This window comes from Akebia trifoliata, chromosome 10 (assembly GCF_017979445.1).
Source record: "Akebia trifoliata isolate Shusen 1 chromosome 10, ASM1797944v1, whole genome shotgun sequence".
Taxonomy (NCBI): Eukaryota; Viridiplantae; Streptophyta; class Magnoliopsida; order Ranunculales; family Lardizabalaceae; genus Akebia; species Akebia trifoliata.
This window is the reverse complement of record NC_141384.1, coordinates 7,252,389-7,267,742: the sequence shown is the minus strand read 5'-3', so window position 1 is coordinate 7,267,742 and position 15,354 is coordinate 7,252,389. Positions and strand designations below refer to the sequence as shown.

General features: G+C 34.6%; 2 protein-coding genes across 4 annotated transcripts; both read right to left on the bottom strand.

Moving 5' to 3' along the window:
- Positions 1-1,853: 1,853 nt before the first annotated feature.
- Positions 1,854-6,701, bottom strand: LOC147393017 (uncharacterized). Of its 2 annotated transcripts, none has more exons than XM_086457051.1 (3): positions 6,241-6,700; positions 4,536-4,643; positions 1,854-2,183 (listed from the first exon to the last, which is right to left on the bottom strand). In XM_086457051.1, exons 1-2 carry the CDS (start codon positions 6,638-6,640, stop codon positions 4,570-4,572), a joined length of 474 nt encoding a protein of 157 aa, XP_086313177.1. In that variant the 5' UTR covers positions 6,641-6,700; the 3' UTR covers positions 1,854-2,183; positions 4,536-4,569. The 2 variants fall into 2 exon arrangements, with proteins under 2 accessions (XP_086313177.1, XP_086313178.1); XM_086457052.1 differs by lacking the exon at positions 1,854-2,183 and adding an exon at positions 2,214-4,368 and having other exon boundaries at positions 6,241-6,701.
- A 1,653-nt stretch (positions 6,702-8,354) lies between these two features.
- LOC147393016 (putative clathrin assembly protein At5g57200) lies at positions 8,355-14,012 on the bottom strand. Of its 2 annotated transcripts, none has more exons than XM_086456967.1 (15): positions 13,799-14,012; positions 13,621-13,690; positions 13,218-13,315; positions 12,820-12,958; positions 12,585-12,709; positions 12,399-12,494; positions 12,232-12,282; positions 11,784-11,849; positions 11,619-11,684; positions 11,444-11,524; positions 11,251-11,331; positions 9,967-10,146; positions 9,650-9,725; positions 9,150-9,274; positions 8,355-8,957 (listed from the first exon to the last, which is right to left on the bottom strand). In XM_086456967.1, exons 1-15 carry the CDS (start codon positions 13,886-13,888, stop codon positions 8,586-8,588), a joined length of 1,716 nt encoding a protein of 571 aa, XP_086313093.1. In that variant the 5' UTR covers positions 13,889-14,012; the 3' UTR covers positions 8,355-8,585. The 2 variants fall into 2 exon arrangements, with proteins under 2 accessions (XP_086313093.1, XP_086313094.1); XM_086456968.1 differs by having other exon boundaries at positions 8,356-8,957; positions 12,399-12,491.
- Between the last annotated feature and the right edge of the window lie 1,342 nt (positions 14,013-15,354).

Sequence of the window (15,354 nt, the reverse complement as noted above, 5' to 3'; positions counted from 1 at the left end):
AGAGAAGTAGCTTCTGCTTCTTGCTATAAGTTTTTGGAGAATTAGTCCCTTTGAATTTTCAGTCAATCATTAATTTCATTTTTTTTTTCTTATCATAATTATAGTAATCCTTATAATCCATCCCAATAAGGTCTCCAAATGGTTTTAATCTTGTTGTACTACCTGAACGCAAGCAATGGAGCTGTCGATCAAGTGAAATTCAATCCACAAAATAATTTGATCTATGGATAGTGTCGATGTGGTAAAGGTAACATTTTTAACTTCCCAAGTTCAGTTTTTCAGAGCTAATTGAGAACTGATCATTGATCTATTATACCATATGATTATTGATCAATGATCAGTTTTTGATTTTTAAATAAAAATATATAATCATTAGTTACCTAGTGTTATATGTTTTATCAAATGATCACTGACAACACTCTATTTTTTTAATATTGTAAATAAATAAATAAAATACAATTGTTGATCTATTTTAAGAAACGTTAAATGATCATTTGGATTTGATATATTTTTTTAAAAATTAATTTGGATGTTAAATTATTTGTTTAAATAGGTTGTAGAATTATATTTTTTTTTAATGATATATATTATTAAAGGATCTCACGGACATGATAAAATTCAAGAAATTATTTTCTTTTTAACGATTAAAAACATAAAGTAGTACTTACTTTGCATATATGATCATTTTGCTAAAATTCAGTAATACCAAACGAATAACCCTCAACTTCTTCGTTCTTCGTTCTCCAGCTTTATTACCAAACACCAATCTAATCTAACAATACTAAAGCTCTCCTATCCCATGTCGTGCTGGAGTGACCTCAAGACCTCATATCTCACTTTACTGTCATGGAAGAGACGAGTTTTCCGTTACGTTTGAGACGTCTGGCTCAAAAAATAAAAAAATTGAACGTGAGATATTAAATCTCGGTAAAAATAAGTGACTTGTGCGTTTGTATCGTTAAGCCCCGATACCGAGTTAACTCAGACGATACGTCTAGGTCTTGGACGAGTTTTGAAACCATGCGTGGAAGTGTGTAGGAACCACAGATGCTTTTTTTTTTGTGCATGGAATCAAGAAAGGAGACCCAAGAAACAAGAGCGATTGCATGCATTAATGAATATGATAATATCAGGGTGGGTGTGATTTTTGCATGCATTAATGAAAATGATAAGATCAGGGTGGGTGTGGCATATGATGAGAATGAACACTTGGTTAATAGGTTCTCTCCTAAGTGTTTTGACGATAGAGACCTGGAAACTAATGCCCTCAACCTCTGCTCTTTACCATTAAAGGCAGAGAACATCATCTTTGGATGATTATTGTAGGATTCTTACATTGCAAAAACAAGATGACCATCCAATGACCTGATCTGGGCCACAATGAATGAATCACAAGTATTAAACTACAAGGTACACACAAAATACCTTCTAGTTTGATCAATTTCCATTCATTATTTGAATAAGTGGCAGTGTACACTATACAGTTGGTCAATCTTCATCTTCTGCACGGCAAATTGGTGTCTTGTTTATGCAAAAGAAAAGAGGAATCTACAAACCACATTTTCCTTCATTGCAGGGGAGATTTCATGGGACTGCTTATGTCAATTTTAGGACTTTTTTTTCTTTTGGTGTAAAGTAGTCGAAGAGTTTAAAGGAGTATTTCTTCCGGACTCCATACAGAGAGGGACTGGATTCTTATATTGTTTTTTGCTGCTTGTGACTCTAAATTTTTGTTGCTCATCTCATCTAGACTGGCCTCTTCATTTCATACAAATTTTATTCATCAAAAAAAAAAAAAAAAACAAAGTCAGTTCTTATTTGTGTTTCATGCAAACATTTCCAAAGCACCTCCGTTTTGCAGATACCAATATTCTCATTATCATGGTAACCAATGTGAAATCATAAAGACATGCATAGAGAAAGAAACTATAAATTAAAGGGTAATCTACCGATCCACAAGTGGATGATTTAAACATACACAAATCACAACTAGGCAGCTTATGTTCTCAACGAGCTTAAAAAGCGATCAAATAGTGTTTTTGAGTGGGTTGGGCTGTTCGGGTAACTAGGCATGGGAAGGAAAGGATTTCCCTAGGACCATGCGTCGAATCTGTACAGCCTCCTATCCACATGTTTGCCTTCAGTTGGTACATTTTCTTTTTCTGTTATCTTATCTACAGCACCTGCAATCCCCTCCAAATCGTTAAAAGTGGATATTTCAGATGACCATTTCAAGTTGAATCTCTCTTTTATCAAATATACAAAGAAAAATGAACGTTAAATCAAACAACATTGAAATTTAGACACCTTCCAAGAAAACACATTCAGATCTACATATGTCAACTAAAGTGCGAGCCAATGTGCCCAGTTCTCACTCTCCCCACCCTCAACCTCTAGTGTGACATCAACATTTTCCCGATACAAATATGCATGACATCTAGGCTTTGTGAGCTATGCTAAAAATAAATCACTACCTAACTTTTCTTTCGCGTAAAATCTCTCTTGGGATTTTTTTTTTTTTTTATAAATCAAAGATAATAGCACGGCCGAGGTGACCACGAAACAAAGTACAAGGGACAAAAAGCAAAAAAAGCAAGACAAAACGAAATGACACAAAATGGGCAAGCTAAACGACAATGTTACACACCCAATCCCACTTCGCTATAAAGTCTTCAAAGAAGATCCCCTTTGACTCATCAAAAACTTTAGTCCACAAGCAGATACATCCCAAGATAGCCAAAATGATGCCTTGGACCAAAGATTCCTTCCCCTCAAAAGCTCTAAGATTCCTCTCCTTCCAGATTTCTCAACAAATTACAAATGGGGAAATGCTCCTCAATTTACTCTTAAAAGCCGAAAAACTCGACCCAATTAAAATAAAATAATGACGATAACGATATGAAAAAATGGTCTTCGAACCCAATCCCATCAAAATCCTAATTTCTTTCTGCAAAAATGGCAAGAACCAAACAAACTGCCACCTATAAAAAATAAATAAGAACAGATGTTTGTTCATTTTGGAAGGCTCATCATGCCCATATAGCTAGAGCTATCTTTACTGTTATAATGAGAGAAGACCAAATAGGTGTTTGTTGACACCAAAATTTGAAGTCATAAAAAATGCCCTCACTTTTACATTCAATAACCTCACTATTATCAAGGTCGTTTTCTTTAAAAGAATAGAATTTCAGTCCCACTACCTCCTATAAGCACGTTAGTTTTTAACTTTCTAAATTTATAAAAATATCCTTTTTATTATTTTATCTAGAAAATCACATTAGTTAATATTAAAAGTACCCAAAAAAACCCTTATAATATATTAAATGATAAAAATATGACAGAAAACTAGATTTTCTATTTAAAATTTCTAAAATAAGTTTTAAAAATTAAAATCATGTATAAATCCTATTTGGGCTGGAATATTTGCACCCCCCCTGTTTGCTCATGTTACCCACTTAAATGTAATTTTCAAAATTACTAGCCACACCCACTTAAAAAAAGACTACTTTTTTTGTTCGGTAGACTAACTTTTTGTTTGGTGGGAAGCCTCTGAAAACTTTCATTGTGACTCAGTTTGGATCCTACCGAATCCACCTGAATGGACTCCGTAGGAACCTACCGATTGGGATATCGTAGGAACCTACCAAATCTATTTTGGTGAATTTGGTACTGACCTACCGAATGAAGCTTTATTTGAAAAAAATAAAATCACTACCTAGATTTTCGAACAATCCCTAGATTAGGAGTTGAGGTTTTCACGACCATTTCTAACCTACTTTGCAAGCTCTAAGGATTCTAAGGGTATTACTTCTTGTGCCTTGAAATCCTTGTTGAAACCCTAGTTGAAACTTTCGTAGATGCGAAGAAGAAGAAGAGGACTGAATCACATTCGGTACGGGATGATGGGTGAAAGCAGTAAAACTACTACTTTCACCCACTCTTTAGGTAGGTGAAATCAGTAAAGTGGGTGAGACCAGCAAAAAAGTGGGTGCAAATAGCGTGTCCCATCCTAATTTTTGAAATACATGTGCCTTTGCACATGCCACCTACTAGTTTTATTTAACAAAAATAGAAAAAAATATATATATATAACAAAATGTGGAACTATTTCTGTTATATTAAAAAATAAGTTGTCTCCTTGAACACAAATTTATAAAGGTCTAACAAACCGTGCACTTATTTTATATGACATTAAGAAGATCCATACCCCAACCCAAATATTTGAGGCTATATTTTATGTAAGAAAACACGGGGAATATTACATGGTAAAGTATTTGAACTATTATTGTACATATGTAACAGATATAAGTTGTTTCCCTAAACCCCAATGAGATACATGTCTAGCATGTCTTGCACTTGTAGCTGCACCTAGGTAAAACACATTTAAGTACCAATAAGTTCATGAAAATTCTAAAGCAGTTTAGACTAGTTATCCAACCTATAGTTAGTCAAACACATGATGAAAGCTAAATCAAGTACTAGTGACAACAGCTACTCCTAAGCAAGAAACTTGCAGATTCGGGCATAAATCTCACCATGATAGAGGTCCATTAAGTCAGGAGGTGTGGTTCAACCCTCCTCATCTTCGGATTGGGATGCCTTCTTTGCACTTGTCTCTATCTCCACTGGATGAGGAGATGCACCTGCAGCAAGAAAAAGCCAAATAAGTTTGTAACAAGCACTAACCATCTATTAAATTGTAAGATCCAAATTTATTAAAGATTCATTCTTCTAATGCATAGAAGACCCTTAAGAGCATGTGTAGCAATATTCTTAAAACTCTAAGGACCACCTTCATCAATCAATCAAATAATCAGTGCTTTTGTTTTTTTGGAAGGTAAGCTGGACTTGACCTCATTCACAAGTTGAAGTCCAATACAAAAACAAAGGAAGCTACGTTAGAGCTGTTCCACCATTCAATTCTTTCAGCCATGTTGGTGCAGACCACCTTCTGTATGTCTAAACCCAGCTATAATCTCTCCATAATCTATGTTGTCCTTCTATCCTAGTTTTAGCCATTCTAGAACCTAAAACCTAACCCTTTCTTCCATCAAACCTATGAATCCTTATTGCAAAACATTGTATTTTTCCCTCCCATCCTGCATCAAAAAGACTACTTAGGATAATGAAACACCTAATAATCTCGAGGACGATGAAAGGTTACAACATTATTCATCTTTCGAAACGAAAACACACAATAAACACTCAACTACCACCCCCACTTCCTCACCGTCCATGGTCCTCTCAAAATCAATACTAAAGATTTATTTTGTTCAGAGTTCAATGTCAATTATGGAATTTGAGAGATTCTGTCATGTTCAAACATGGTGGACAAGATTTTTATCAAGTATATCTATCATCACAAACTTGATTTAAATTCATCAGTGTCAATAAAAACAAACTTTACAGCTAACAGTTTCAACCATCAATATGGTCAACTTTCTACGAAAGCTGTAAAATTCTCAACTTAAATTAGGTTAAAGTCAAAACTTTCCACAAAAATGACAGCAATCTTGATAAGCAAACACAGCTAACTCTCTCTTTTTTATTTTTTATGGACTTGAATCCAGGACCTCAAAGTTGCTTTGCAATAATGTGTCAAACCAACTGAGCTATGGGACTAAGCCCACAAACGCAGCTAGCTGAACCTCTAATAAAAAATAAAAAGACACAGCCACACACACAAAGCTCAAGTTAATACATTGGAACAAGATAGAAAGAACTTCACACAAATTGAATGATGAAATAATTCGTTCTTCAATGTGGCAATAAAAAAGTGGAAGCTCAAATAAATAAAATGACCCAATTGCCAGAAACCCCAGGGAGTAGCAAAATCTTACCAAACTTAAATAAAATATAAAAAATAGTTTCACATAAATCTATGGAAACAACTCGATCTTAAATTTGACAATAAAAAAGTCGAAACTCAAATAAATAGAATGACCCAATTGCCAGAAATCCTAAAGGGTAACAGAATCCCAGACTAATTAAATAAATATAGAAATAATTTCACATAACTCGGACAGCAAAATAACTCGATCTTCAATGCTGCAATTAAAAAACAAAAAGTGGAATCTCAAATAAAAAAGTAACCCAATTTCCAGAAACCTAAAGGGAGCAAAATCCAACCAAAATCACATAAAATTCCAAACCTTTTCATATAATCCCAAAAAATTTCACGGATTAGTCATCAATTTAGGGAAATTAAAACATACAAACAGAACCCCTCGAGATTCTTACCTTCAACGAAATATTCCGATGAAGGCCATCCACGAAGTGTTGTAAGAGAGAGTGTCTCCTCGTCTGTTAATGGATTCGCCAACTTCCCTACCAATTCCGCGATTCCATAGGGGCGTTTCCGTGGTGGAACCCAATACGATGATCCAGGAATAAATGGGAGCCAATCGGGCGCAGATCTTCTCACGATGATTCCATGAATCGCTTCTTCAAGCCTTCGTAACCCCAATACGTCGGACTCGTTTTCTGGATCTATATCGACCTCAATCAATTGAGCTTTCTCTGGTTGATTCGATCGGTTTCTGTGGTTCACGAAGCGAGATGAAGGTGTGTATGGTGGTGATTTGGAGAGAAATGTGGGAGATGAGACTCTAATAAGGGTTTGTGAGAGCGTTCTGGCCATTAAAGAAACGAAATTCAGCAGAGAGAGAGAGAGAGACGGATGGGGGTGGAGGACACGAGGACTCATATTCATAGAATTAAGAACCGGTTTATATCAAGTCCGGTTTGAACCAAACCGGACAAATCGATTATGTTTCGAGTCAAATCCAAATGAACTTGGACTTGACCCGAACTCACTAGTCAAAAAAATTGGATTTGGATCCTTTTAGAATAAGAAAATGAGTCGAACATGATTTAAAATTTTCAATTGGTGAGATGGCCAAGGCCCCGTTTCACAGTGGGGCGGTCTAGAATTCGAATCACCCCTTAACGGCCACTTGAGGGATTTATCCCAAGAATTACATACTGTGTTTTCGATAGGGTTGCAACTTGGTTGGGAATCCAAGTGGTAGAGCCCTCAACCCCGACTATGGGGCCTAAACTCACTAATCCAAGTTCAATCTGAACTGATCTTCTAAAATCGGGTTAGCCCAACTTACGCAAATTTGGATGATTTGGTTGGGTTCGACTCGTTAAATAACCCTATTTTTATTTTGATTAGTAAATAAATTCTATATTTTAAAATAAAAATGAAACATCAAAAATCAAATCAATGTGAGATAAATGCACAGACAACCTTCAAATATATCATTAAGAGAATATTTATACAAATCATTCCAAATCAAATCTCACATTAATAATATTCAATTGTTCACAAGTCATAATAATAAAATAGAATAAAAAATTATATATACAACTAATTAGAAATATTTATTTATTAGTATATATCATCGGCATACATATTTTCAAAATGTCTTTTTCTAAAATATGGATTCTTACAAGATGAAAGAGTATGATTGTTAAATAGAATAATAAATAAGATAGGTAAAAAAAACAAACAAATGTTTGAAATTTATCTGACCCGGCCTGATACAAAAATGATATTAGTTAGGAGGATCCAAATCTGATTTACTAGGTATTCTATGAGAATAATGTAAATGGCATGATCTTCAACCTATACATGTTCTTGATTTTCATTCAAAAGGAGTCATCTTTGACCCGTTTTTTTAACTTCGTTTTCCATCTTCTTCAACCTTTAGATCTAAAGAACAAGATAAAATACTTGGAGAAGTAGAAAAATGGATTCTTCTAATAAAAAAAGGATTTCTAAGAGACATTTAAGAAGTGTCGAATAGGTTAAAAATAAGGGAAAATTATTAAAAGAGGGTTAAATATTTTAATATTTATAAAAGAGAATCTATTTTTTCAAAAATTACGAAAAAACGAATAAAGTCGTTGGACAGTCCAGCATTTTACTAACTCGCTAGATTGTCCAGGATTTTAATGTGTTAAAATACATTGCTTTACCAAAAATGCCATGGTGTTCTTTGGGGAAGAAGGTGGTGTTCTAACATGTGTTGGCAATTCGTTTGGCGAGGGGTTCCTGTTGGACTGCTGTTCTGGAAAGGGTTTTGCGAAAAATCATGGGATTTTGTCAAGAAGTTGAAGATAAGAACATTTAGATCATTTCACATTAGTCTCCTAGAAAAAACCTAGGTCAAGGGGGGCATGTCATCAAGGGCTTCATCAAAATGTGGAGGGAAATTGGTTTAAAATTTTCAAATAGATTGTCTAGCTTTATAATGTCTTGTGTCGTTTAATGTAATCCAAGGATATTTTCACAATTTAAAAATTAATAAAGGATGATTTGCATCAACAATACTCACCCTTCTCTCATTGTAATAGGGGGAGGCACAACTATCACAATAAATAAAAAAATTGGGACAACATGCTAAAAGAATGATCAGAAAGCACATCTAAATGTCCTGAACCAACAATCAGTGTCTCCCAATTCCCAAAAAGACGATAAAATTTACATCCACGATCATTGAGGAATTAAAGAATGAGCTAATCAAACTTTACAAGAACAAAAGAATACAATGCAATTAAGAAAACAATGATGACCCTTATATCAAACTATGATTTCCTTGTGATGGTCCATTTTGAGCTAAGCTCAAGAATGGATCACCAAACGGGTTGCCATACCCCATATGTTGCTGAGGATATTGTGGAAGATATTGATGGTGTGCTATCATCATCATGTGCTGTTGTTGCAACATCATTTGTTGTTGTTGTTGTTGCTGCTGCTGTTGTGCCATTAAGGCCATTTGCACGTTAGTGGGAGCTGCTATGGAGTTTGACATGGCAAACGGGTCACGTTGATCAAATGGGTTTTGAATGCTCATCCCAACTCCATGTCCCACATTTTGTTGTTGGTATCTCCTCGATGTTGCATCATCGTATAAGCTATCAAGCAAGAACCTATCAAATCCACCAGCCTATGAACAAAGAAAAGAAAATTATATGCCAATGTTGCAAAATTGTACATAGATTGGCATTCAAAGAGTGTTTCAAGGACATGGAATGTGACACACGTTAATGAGAATATCAAAGAAAAAAAGTCTGGCTTATATAGTACACTATGAGTGTCGATATCACTTGTAAGTCTAGATTGAGTTGAGAACACATACCAATTTGCTTTCGTCCAAGTGGCTGTTATTGCTGCTAGAATGGGTAACCAACGCAAGCTCCCAACCTGAAGCATTAGTACTGAAATTTGCTAGCCCACGATTCATTGAAGATAATTGATCACCCCCTGCAAGATTTGCAAACAAAATTATTGTTCTCTGACGTCAAAACTTGAACATCATTCACATTAGGATAGGCAGTGAAATTGGAACAAAAGGTGGTTCCGAAGAGGGCCATGGTACCCATAGTGAATAGACAATAAGGATAGGTCACAAATAGCTAGGCAGTAAAGATAGTCAATAGGAAAGAAGGTACCATTCGATCCTTCTCATCAATGGGATCTATAATTTGAAATTGACCCATTGTGTGATTGTTTGCTACTTTTCTTTTTTGCATCATTCACAAAGTTTTATCAAACTTTGGAGAAGATCTCTAGATGTGTGAAATAAATATTGCTATCTTGTCGTTAGAATCCCAAAGTAATCTCAAATGCATGACTTACCAGGTGGAACTATGGCAAGAGCCATTGCATTGCTTTCATCTAGATCAGCCGCTATGGGATTTATCTCATTCAGACCCTACATAAAGAAGTGAGTGATGTGTTTCTAACAAATTGCTAAGAGAAAAAGAAAATGCTGAAGTGACATTGAAATTGACATCATTTCACACATTGCTGACGTGGATATGTAAGAAACCATAGACACTTTCATCGAGATACGAGTGAAAAGCATCTATGATTCTGTGCACACCTCCACACCAGAAATGTTTGAAGCATCTATGGTTCAAAAGAAAACTACAAGAGATACGTGTGAAACTCACTAGTAAATCTCCGGTTTCAGCTGTAGGAGGAACCGGTTGGACTTCAGCCTCATTCTTAGGCTCACATTCTTCTTGCATGTCTATCATTAGCACTTTATTATCTTCCTCTACAGCAGGTTTCGCGCTTTCTGGAGGAGAAGGTTCTTGAATCTGCAGGACTTGGTCTTTCTCCCGATACTCCTATTGTAAGAAATGACCAAAATGAAAACAAATCCAATTATAGCCAATGCCCATGCTAGACTTTGATAAGAACGTTGCAAATCAGAATTACGAGCTATGTAAGATGGACACTCAATTTTCTAATAATTTTTAGCGTCAAAGATCGTGTCGAACATGTGTCAGACCTGGCATACATTTTCAAATAAATCTCAATTTATTCAAAGCTTAAAGAGGGAAACTTCAAATCACTAATGATGGAAACACCATGAGTGGAAAAGACTAATTTATGGGCTTTATATGATGTAGCTAATGAATGTACATCCTTCCAAAATTACAACCGGACCCTCACGTGGTCATATCTTTTTGAAGGACTCCATGGGTAAGCAAGTGTCGTTGGGAATTTATCATAGAAACCGTGATTTGTGAAGGGTAACCCAAAAATGATAATGTGACATACAGAGCTGAAACACAAATATTAAGAATGACAAGTAGAATTTATCTTTAGATATACATAATGGCCACTAAGGCAACCCAGAATATGAAAAAAAATAAATTTCTTGTATGCATAAGCCTTCCCTTAAAGCCTCAAGTTGTAAGTCTCTAACGTCTTTGAAAACATTGTGTCAGAATCAGCGACTCTCAAATGCATCAGTTGTGTCTGAAATGATGTTGAAAAGGAATCGACACAGCACACAAAGTCAATCCCATATCAGGGCATTAGTCCCTCCATTTAGATGACATTGTACCAAGCCAGCCAAATCCCAAATGAATTAGATAGAATTTAGAGGTTTTAAGAGATAATGAATAAAAGATACATACTAAATTAGGTGTACTATGAACCCATGGCAGGGCCGTAACCCATCCATGGCCAAAGGGCCCAAAAGCAATCATGTTAGAGTACTTCGACAACCTTGGCTTAACCAAGTGATGCTGATGATTGCTCAATTGGTTCTTTCAAGTCTTGTTAGGTACGACTGGTGAAAATTAATTGTTGGCTTTGATAACCATCAAACAGAAGTAAGAAATACTTAAATTGTAATACTACACCTATGTCTATGGTCTGAAAATTTGAACTTTCATTAGAAATTTAGAAAACACTTAGCTGAATGGAATTATAATACTAACCAATCTCTTATTTGACATAGAACCCGACCGCGGCGCTTCTCTTATGTATTCTTCCATTGTTCCAATACACGATGGAGGTGTCTGTATATAAGGAAGACTCATAAAGATGATATAAAAACCCAAACAAGATCGTTCATTTACATTAGCCTAAATCTTCTTTTTAATTTTTTTTTTTTTTTTTATATAAAAAAACCTCTCTCAAAGTTGGGAACTGAAAGTTCCTTGCAAGCTCCAAACCTTTGCAGAACTCGTAAAAATCAGCAAGATTTTCAGCCTATTAAACAAAAAAAGAGCAAAGTAAACAAGAAACCTCTTAAAACAAAGTAGGTGAATAATGGGTTCTAAAATACAATAATGGGTTATAAAACCTGTTGGCCTGATCTTTTGTAGATATTGAGTGCTCTAACTGCATCATGCCTTTCCATGTTAAAGTACTGTGATAAGGTAGAGACATTACTGATTAATGGAAAACTAAAGAAATGTACAAAACTCGAAGAATGAAGGAAATTTTGCATGTTAGAGTTTAAGCTTACCATGTCCATGAGATTAATAATTCCATCATTAATTGCACAATACATTTTAAAGCTCTCTTTCAATACCTACACGGCCAATTTGTAAAATTAAGAGGTCATATACATGCAATTAAGATTATAAAAATGAGTTTGGTCTAAAAATTGCACCGAAATTCATTCACATAAACACAAGCTTTGTCCTGCTCGAGCCCCTTGTGACTCGTGAGGATCAGAATTAGAAACTTTCCAAACCAAAAATGAGTCACCTTGACCTTCCAAACGTTTATCAGTTAAACTTCCTTCCGAGGTACTTAAAAAGTTTGGAATCAATCGAAGTTCATTTCAAGCAAATCGACTGACTCTTGAATAATGGAGATGGGCAAACAAGAAAAAATGGAGGATATTTTTAGTTTCCAAATCCTATTAAAAGATAATGACATTAACACAAGCGAAAAATAAATAAATGTACCAAAGCCAAGGCATACTGTATGAGATAGTTGTTGAAAGCCGCTCCTTCGGGCTACAAAACATGAAGGAAATTAGAAAATCCACTATGGGTAACAAAGCTACCAATTCAACGAAAATCTAACATTTTAAGGTTTGTATCGCAATGGAGGTTCTACATTAATAGCTTACCCTGCAACCGATGAGGCGGTATAGTAACTGTTGTAATGCAGGCAATTGTTCTAACAATGCTTCCCTACCCAAAACCCTGGTTTTGCAGTGCCCCTTCTTAACAAAATAAATGAATAAATAAATAAAAAGAGAGAGAAACTATTGAGAACAGAATCTTAGGCTTTTTAAGTTGATTGGAGGACAGACCTTGGGCCGCTGAGTGGGTTTAGTCCAGCGTTCTGTTTCGATATCATATTTTAAAATTCTAAAGCACTCGAGTCGCTCCTCTAGGAAGAGTGCATATGTGCGAACCCATGCAGAGCAATCCCAAGCTGATTGGAAAAAAACATGTAATCAAGACTAAGACGACGTAATAACAAATTCAAAATCTTGAAAATTGACAAAATTCAAGACATGAGACGTTTGATATGAATGAAGTTACCAAGAGAGCTTGAGTCATCCTTGAAATTGGATATTTGGAAAATATGTCCTCTACGTGAGTAGTTCAACAATTCCTCTCTGAAGGTAGGATCGCCCTCTCTTAACGTCCTATGAAGAACTATTAAGGTCTTCAAGGCCACCTATAAAATAGTATCACCAAAAGATCAAAAACATAGAACTTCGATGAAAAAAATCCTGCTGACAACAACAACGACAAATTTGTTTCCTATCTAATCTTTGCGAATTTCAGATTTTATATACAAACTTATAAGCTAATAAGCTCAAATTTGTTCATAATTCAAGGTGTTGTGATCTTCAAATATTTCTCCAAAGAAGTTATTGTCAATCAAAATAAATAATTAAAAGCAAGAACACATTAAGGGGAAGGAAAGAGAATACAATCCAATTACGCGTCTTTGTCAATCTCCTTGCGAGGGCATGAATGCAATAAGATACATCTGCCCGTGGACGAACTACCGAGGTCGCAGAAAATATTTCTGAAACAATTCGTCAACCGAATTAATGAAATTAATCTAAATCTAAAACAATAAAAAAATGATTATGTTTAGAAAAAGATTCTAATATGAAAATGGGAACAAAAAAAAAAAAGAAAAAAGAGTAACCATCTCAAGACAAATCCATCATCATAAAATCAACATTTTTACTCGAAACAATACATCAAAAGCTAAAACTCAATGAATTAATCAAACAAAGATTGTTTCAATACAGATCGATGAAATTCAATGAAAATTCAACAAACCCATTATAGAATTCAATATCAAATGTTGAGAATTGTGCTCACTTCTAACATGTCTTTCCTTCGGAGGACATTCGACGTGATTTGTAGCCTTGACAATCGCAATATCCAAATCCTTTAATCAAAATTAAACCAAATCAAATTCTGAAATATATATATATATATACGATTGAATTGAAGAGTGAATTAGAATTAAAATTCAAAAAAAAAAAAAAAAACTGACCTTGAATTCGCTATTAACCTTAGCAAGGCCAACCATTGTGGAATCCTTGAGTGCTCCATAGGCTTTTCTCCAGCTCTGAAGCGTACCCATTTGTTATGGAAACAAATTAATGGACCCAACAAAGGTGATTCAAGAAGAAGATGATGAAAAAAAAAAAAAAAATTATCTGTATTCTCTTTCCAAAGTCCAAAATGTTCGGAAGAACTGTCCAATGGGGACCTTTTGGTCTTTTAATATTTGCTGGTAGTTAACTAATCATTGAGAATAGAAAAGTTCCTGCTTGTTTGAAAGTTAAATTACTAAATAGTCCCTGTGTAAGTAGCAACATGAATATCATGCATGGTTTTAAAAATCGTCAAAAGTCCGATTCATCTCAGTATTGTTCGTTACCCGATTCAATTAGTGAATTGTCCTTCACATTGACTTTGTCGAGATTCGATAAGACTCATTCCATATTTTGAAAAAAATATATCGACTAAGTTAATAGGATATAAAATGGATCAGACCTAGGTTGATTCTAAGTATATCTATATTCATATTCAGATAAATTTTTTTTTAATATATTAATAAAACTTGTTCAAGCTAATTGATCTTTTATTTTTTTAATATATTAATAAATAATTTTAAATTAAAACGAGATGACTCCAGCATGTCAACTTGATATTAGTGGAGAGCAGAATAAGATGAAATATTGAATTTTAAAACCTTGATACCACGATTTTTTATTTGTCACATCTTTTCCAACATCAATATCAAGTTGATTAGCCTGAGTAATCTCTTCTAGACAAGATAAATTATTTAACTCAATTTATAATTTATAATTATTTATTGATGTGTATCAAATTATTATTATTTTTTAATAAATAAAGTGGATTAGAAGATGTTTATTTAAAAGATCATATTATTTTTTAGATAAAATATATAAAAATCAGAAATTAATTATTTTAATAAAAAATACAAAATTTAATTACCTCGGCCAACTTTTATTAACTCGGTCAAGAATTGCAAAATACTGAACGAGTCACATCAGATCTTGGACGAGTCAATGATAAAGGACAATTCCCATTACAAAAAATAGTTGAGGATATTTTGGTAATTTGAAAGGTAAAAGAAGGGTATTTTGTTGGACACAAACATGAGATGGGGCCCACTTAGGGTATCTTTCGGTCAGAAGCATTTTGATTGGCCATTTTTTTTTTGTTACTTGTGGGGCCTGCTAAAGGATCTATCAAAATGCTTACGTGGAGACAGGTGGATGAGAGATCTTATACTCCGGAAGCCAAGCCAAAAATTGCGCTCCTCCATACAAAAAATGCCACGTGGACTATTAATATAATGCACATTAGTGGATCTAAGGGTGGCAATTGGGTCCAAAAGTTCACTAACTCGACCCAGCCCAAAAAATATAGATTGGGCCGGCCTTGATCTTGAAACCAATTTGACTCATGGTTTTAAAACTTGTTCAAGACTGAGATGTGTCGCCAAGTTAACTCGGTATCAGAGCTGAACGAGACCAACTCACAAGTCGCTTTTTTTTATTGAGATTTAATACCTCA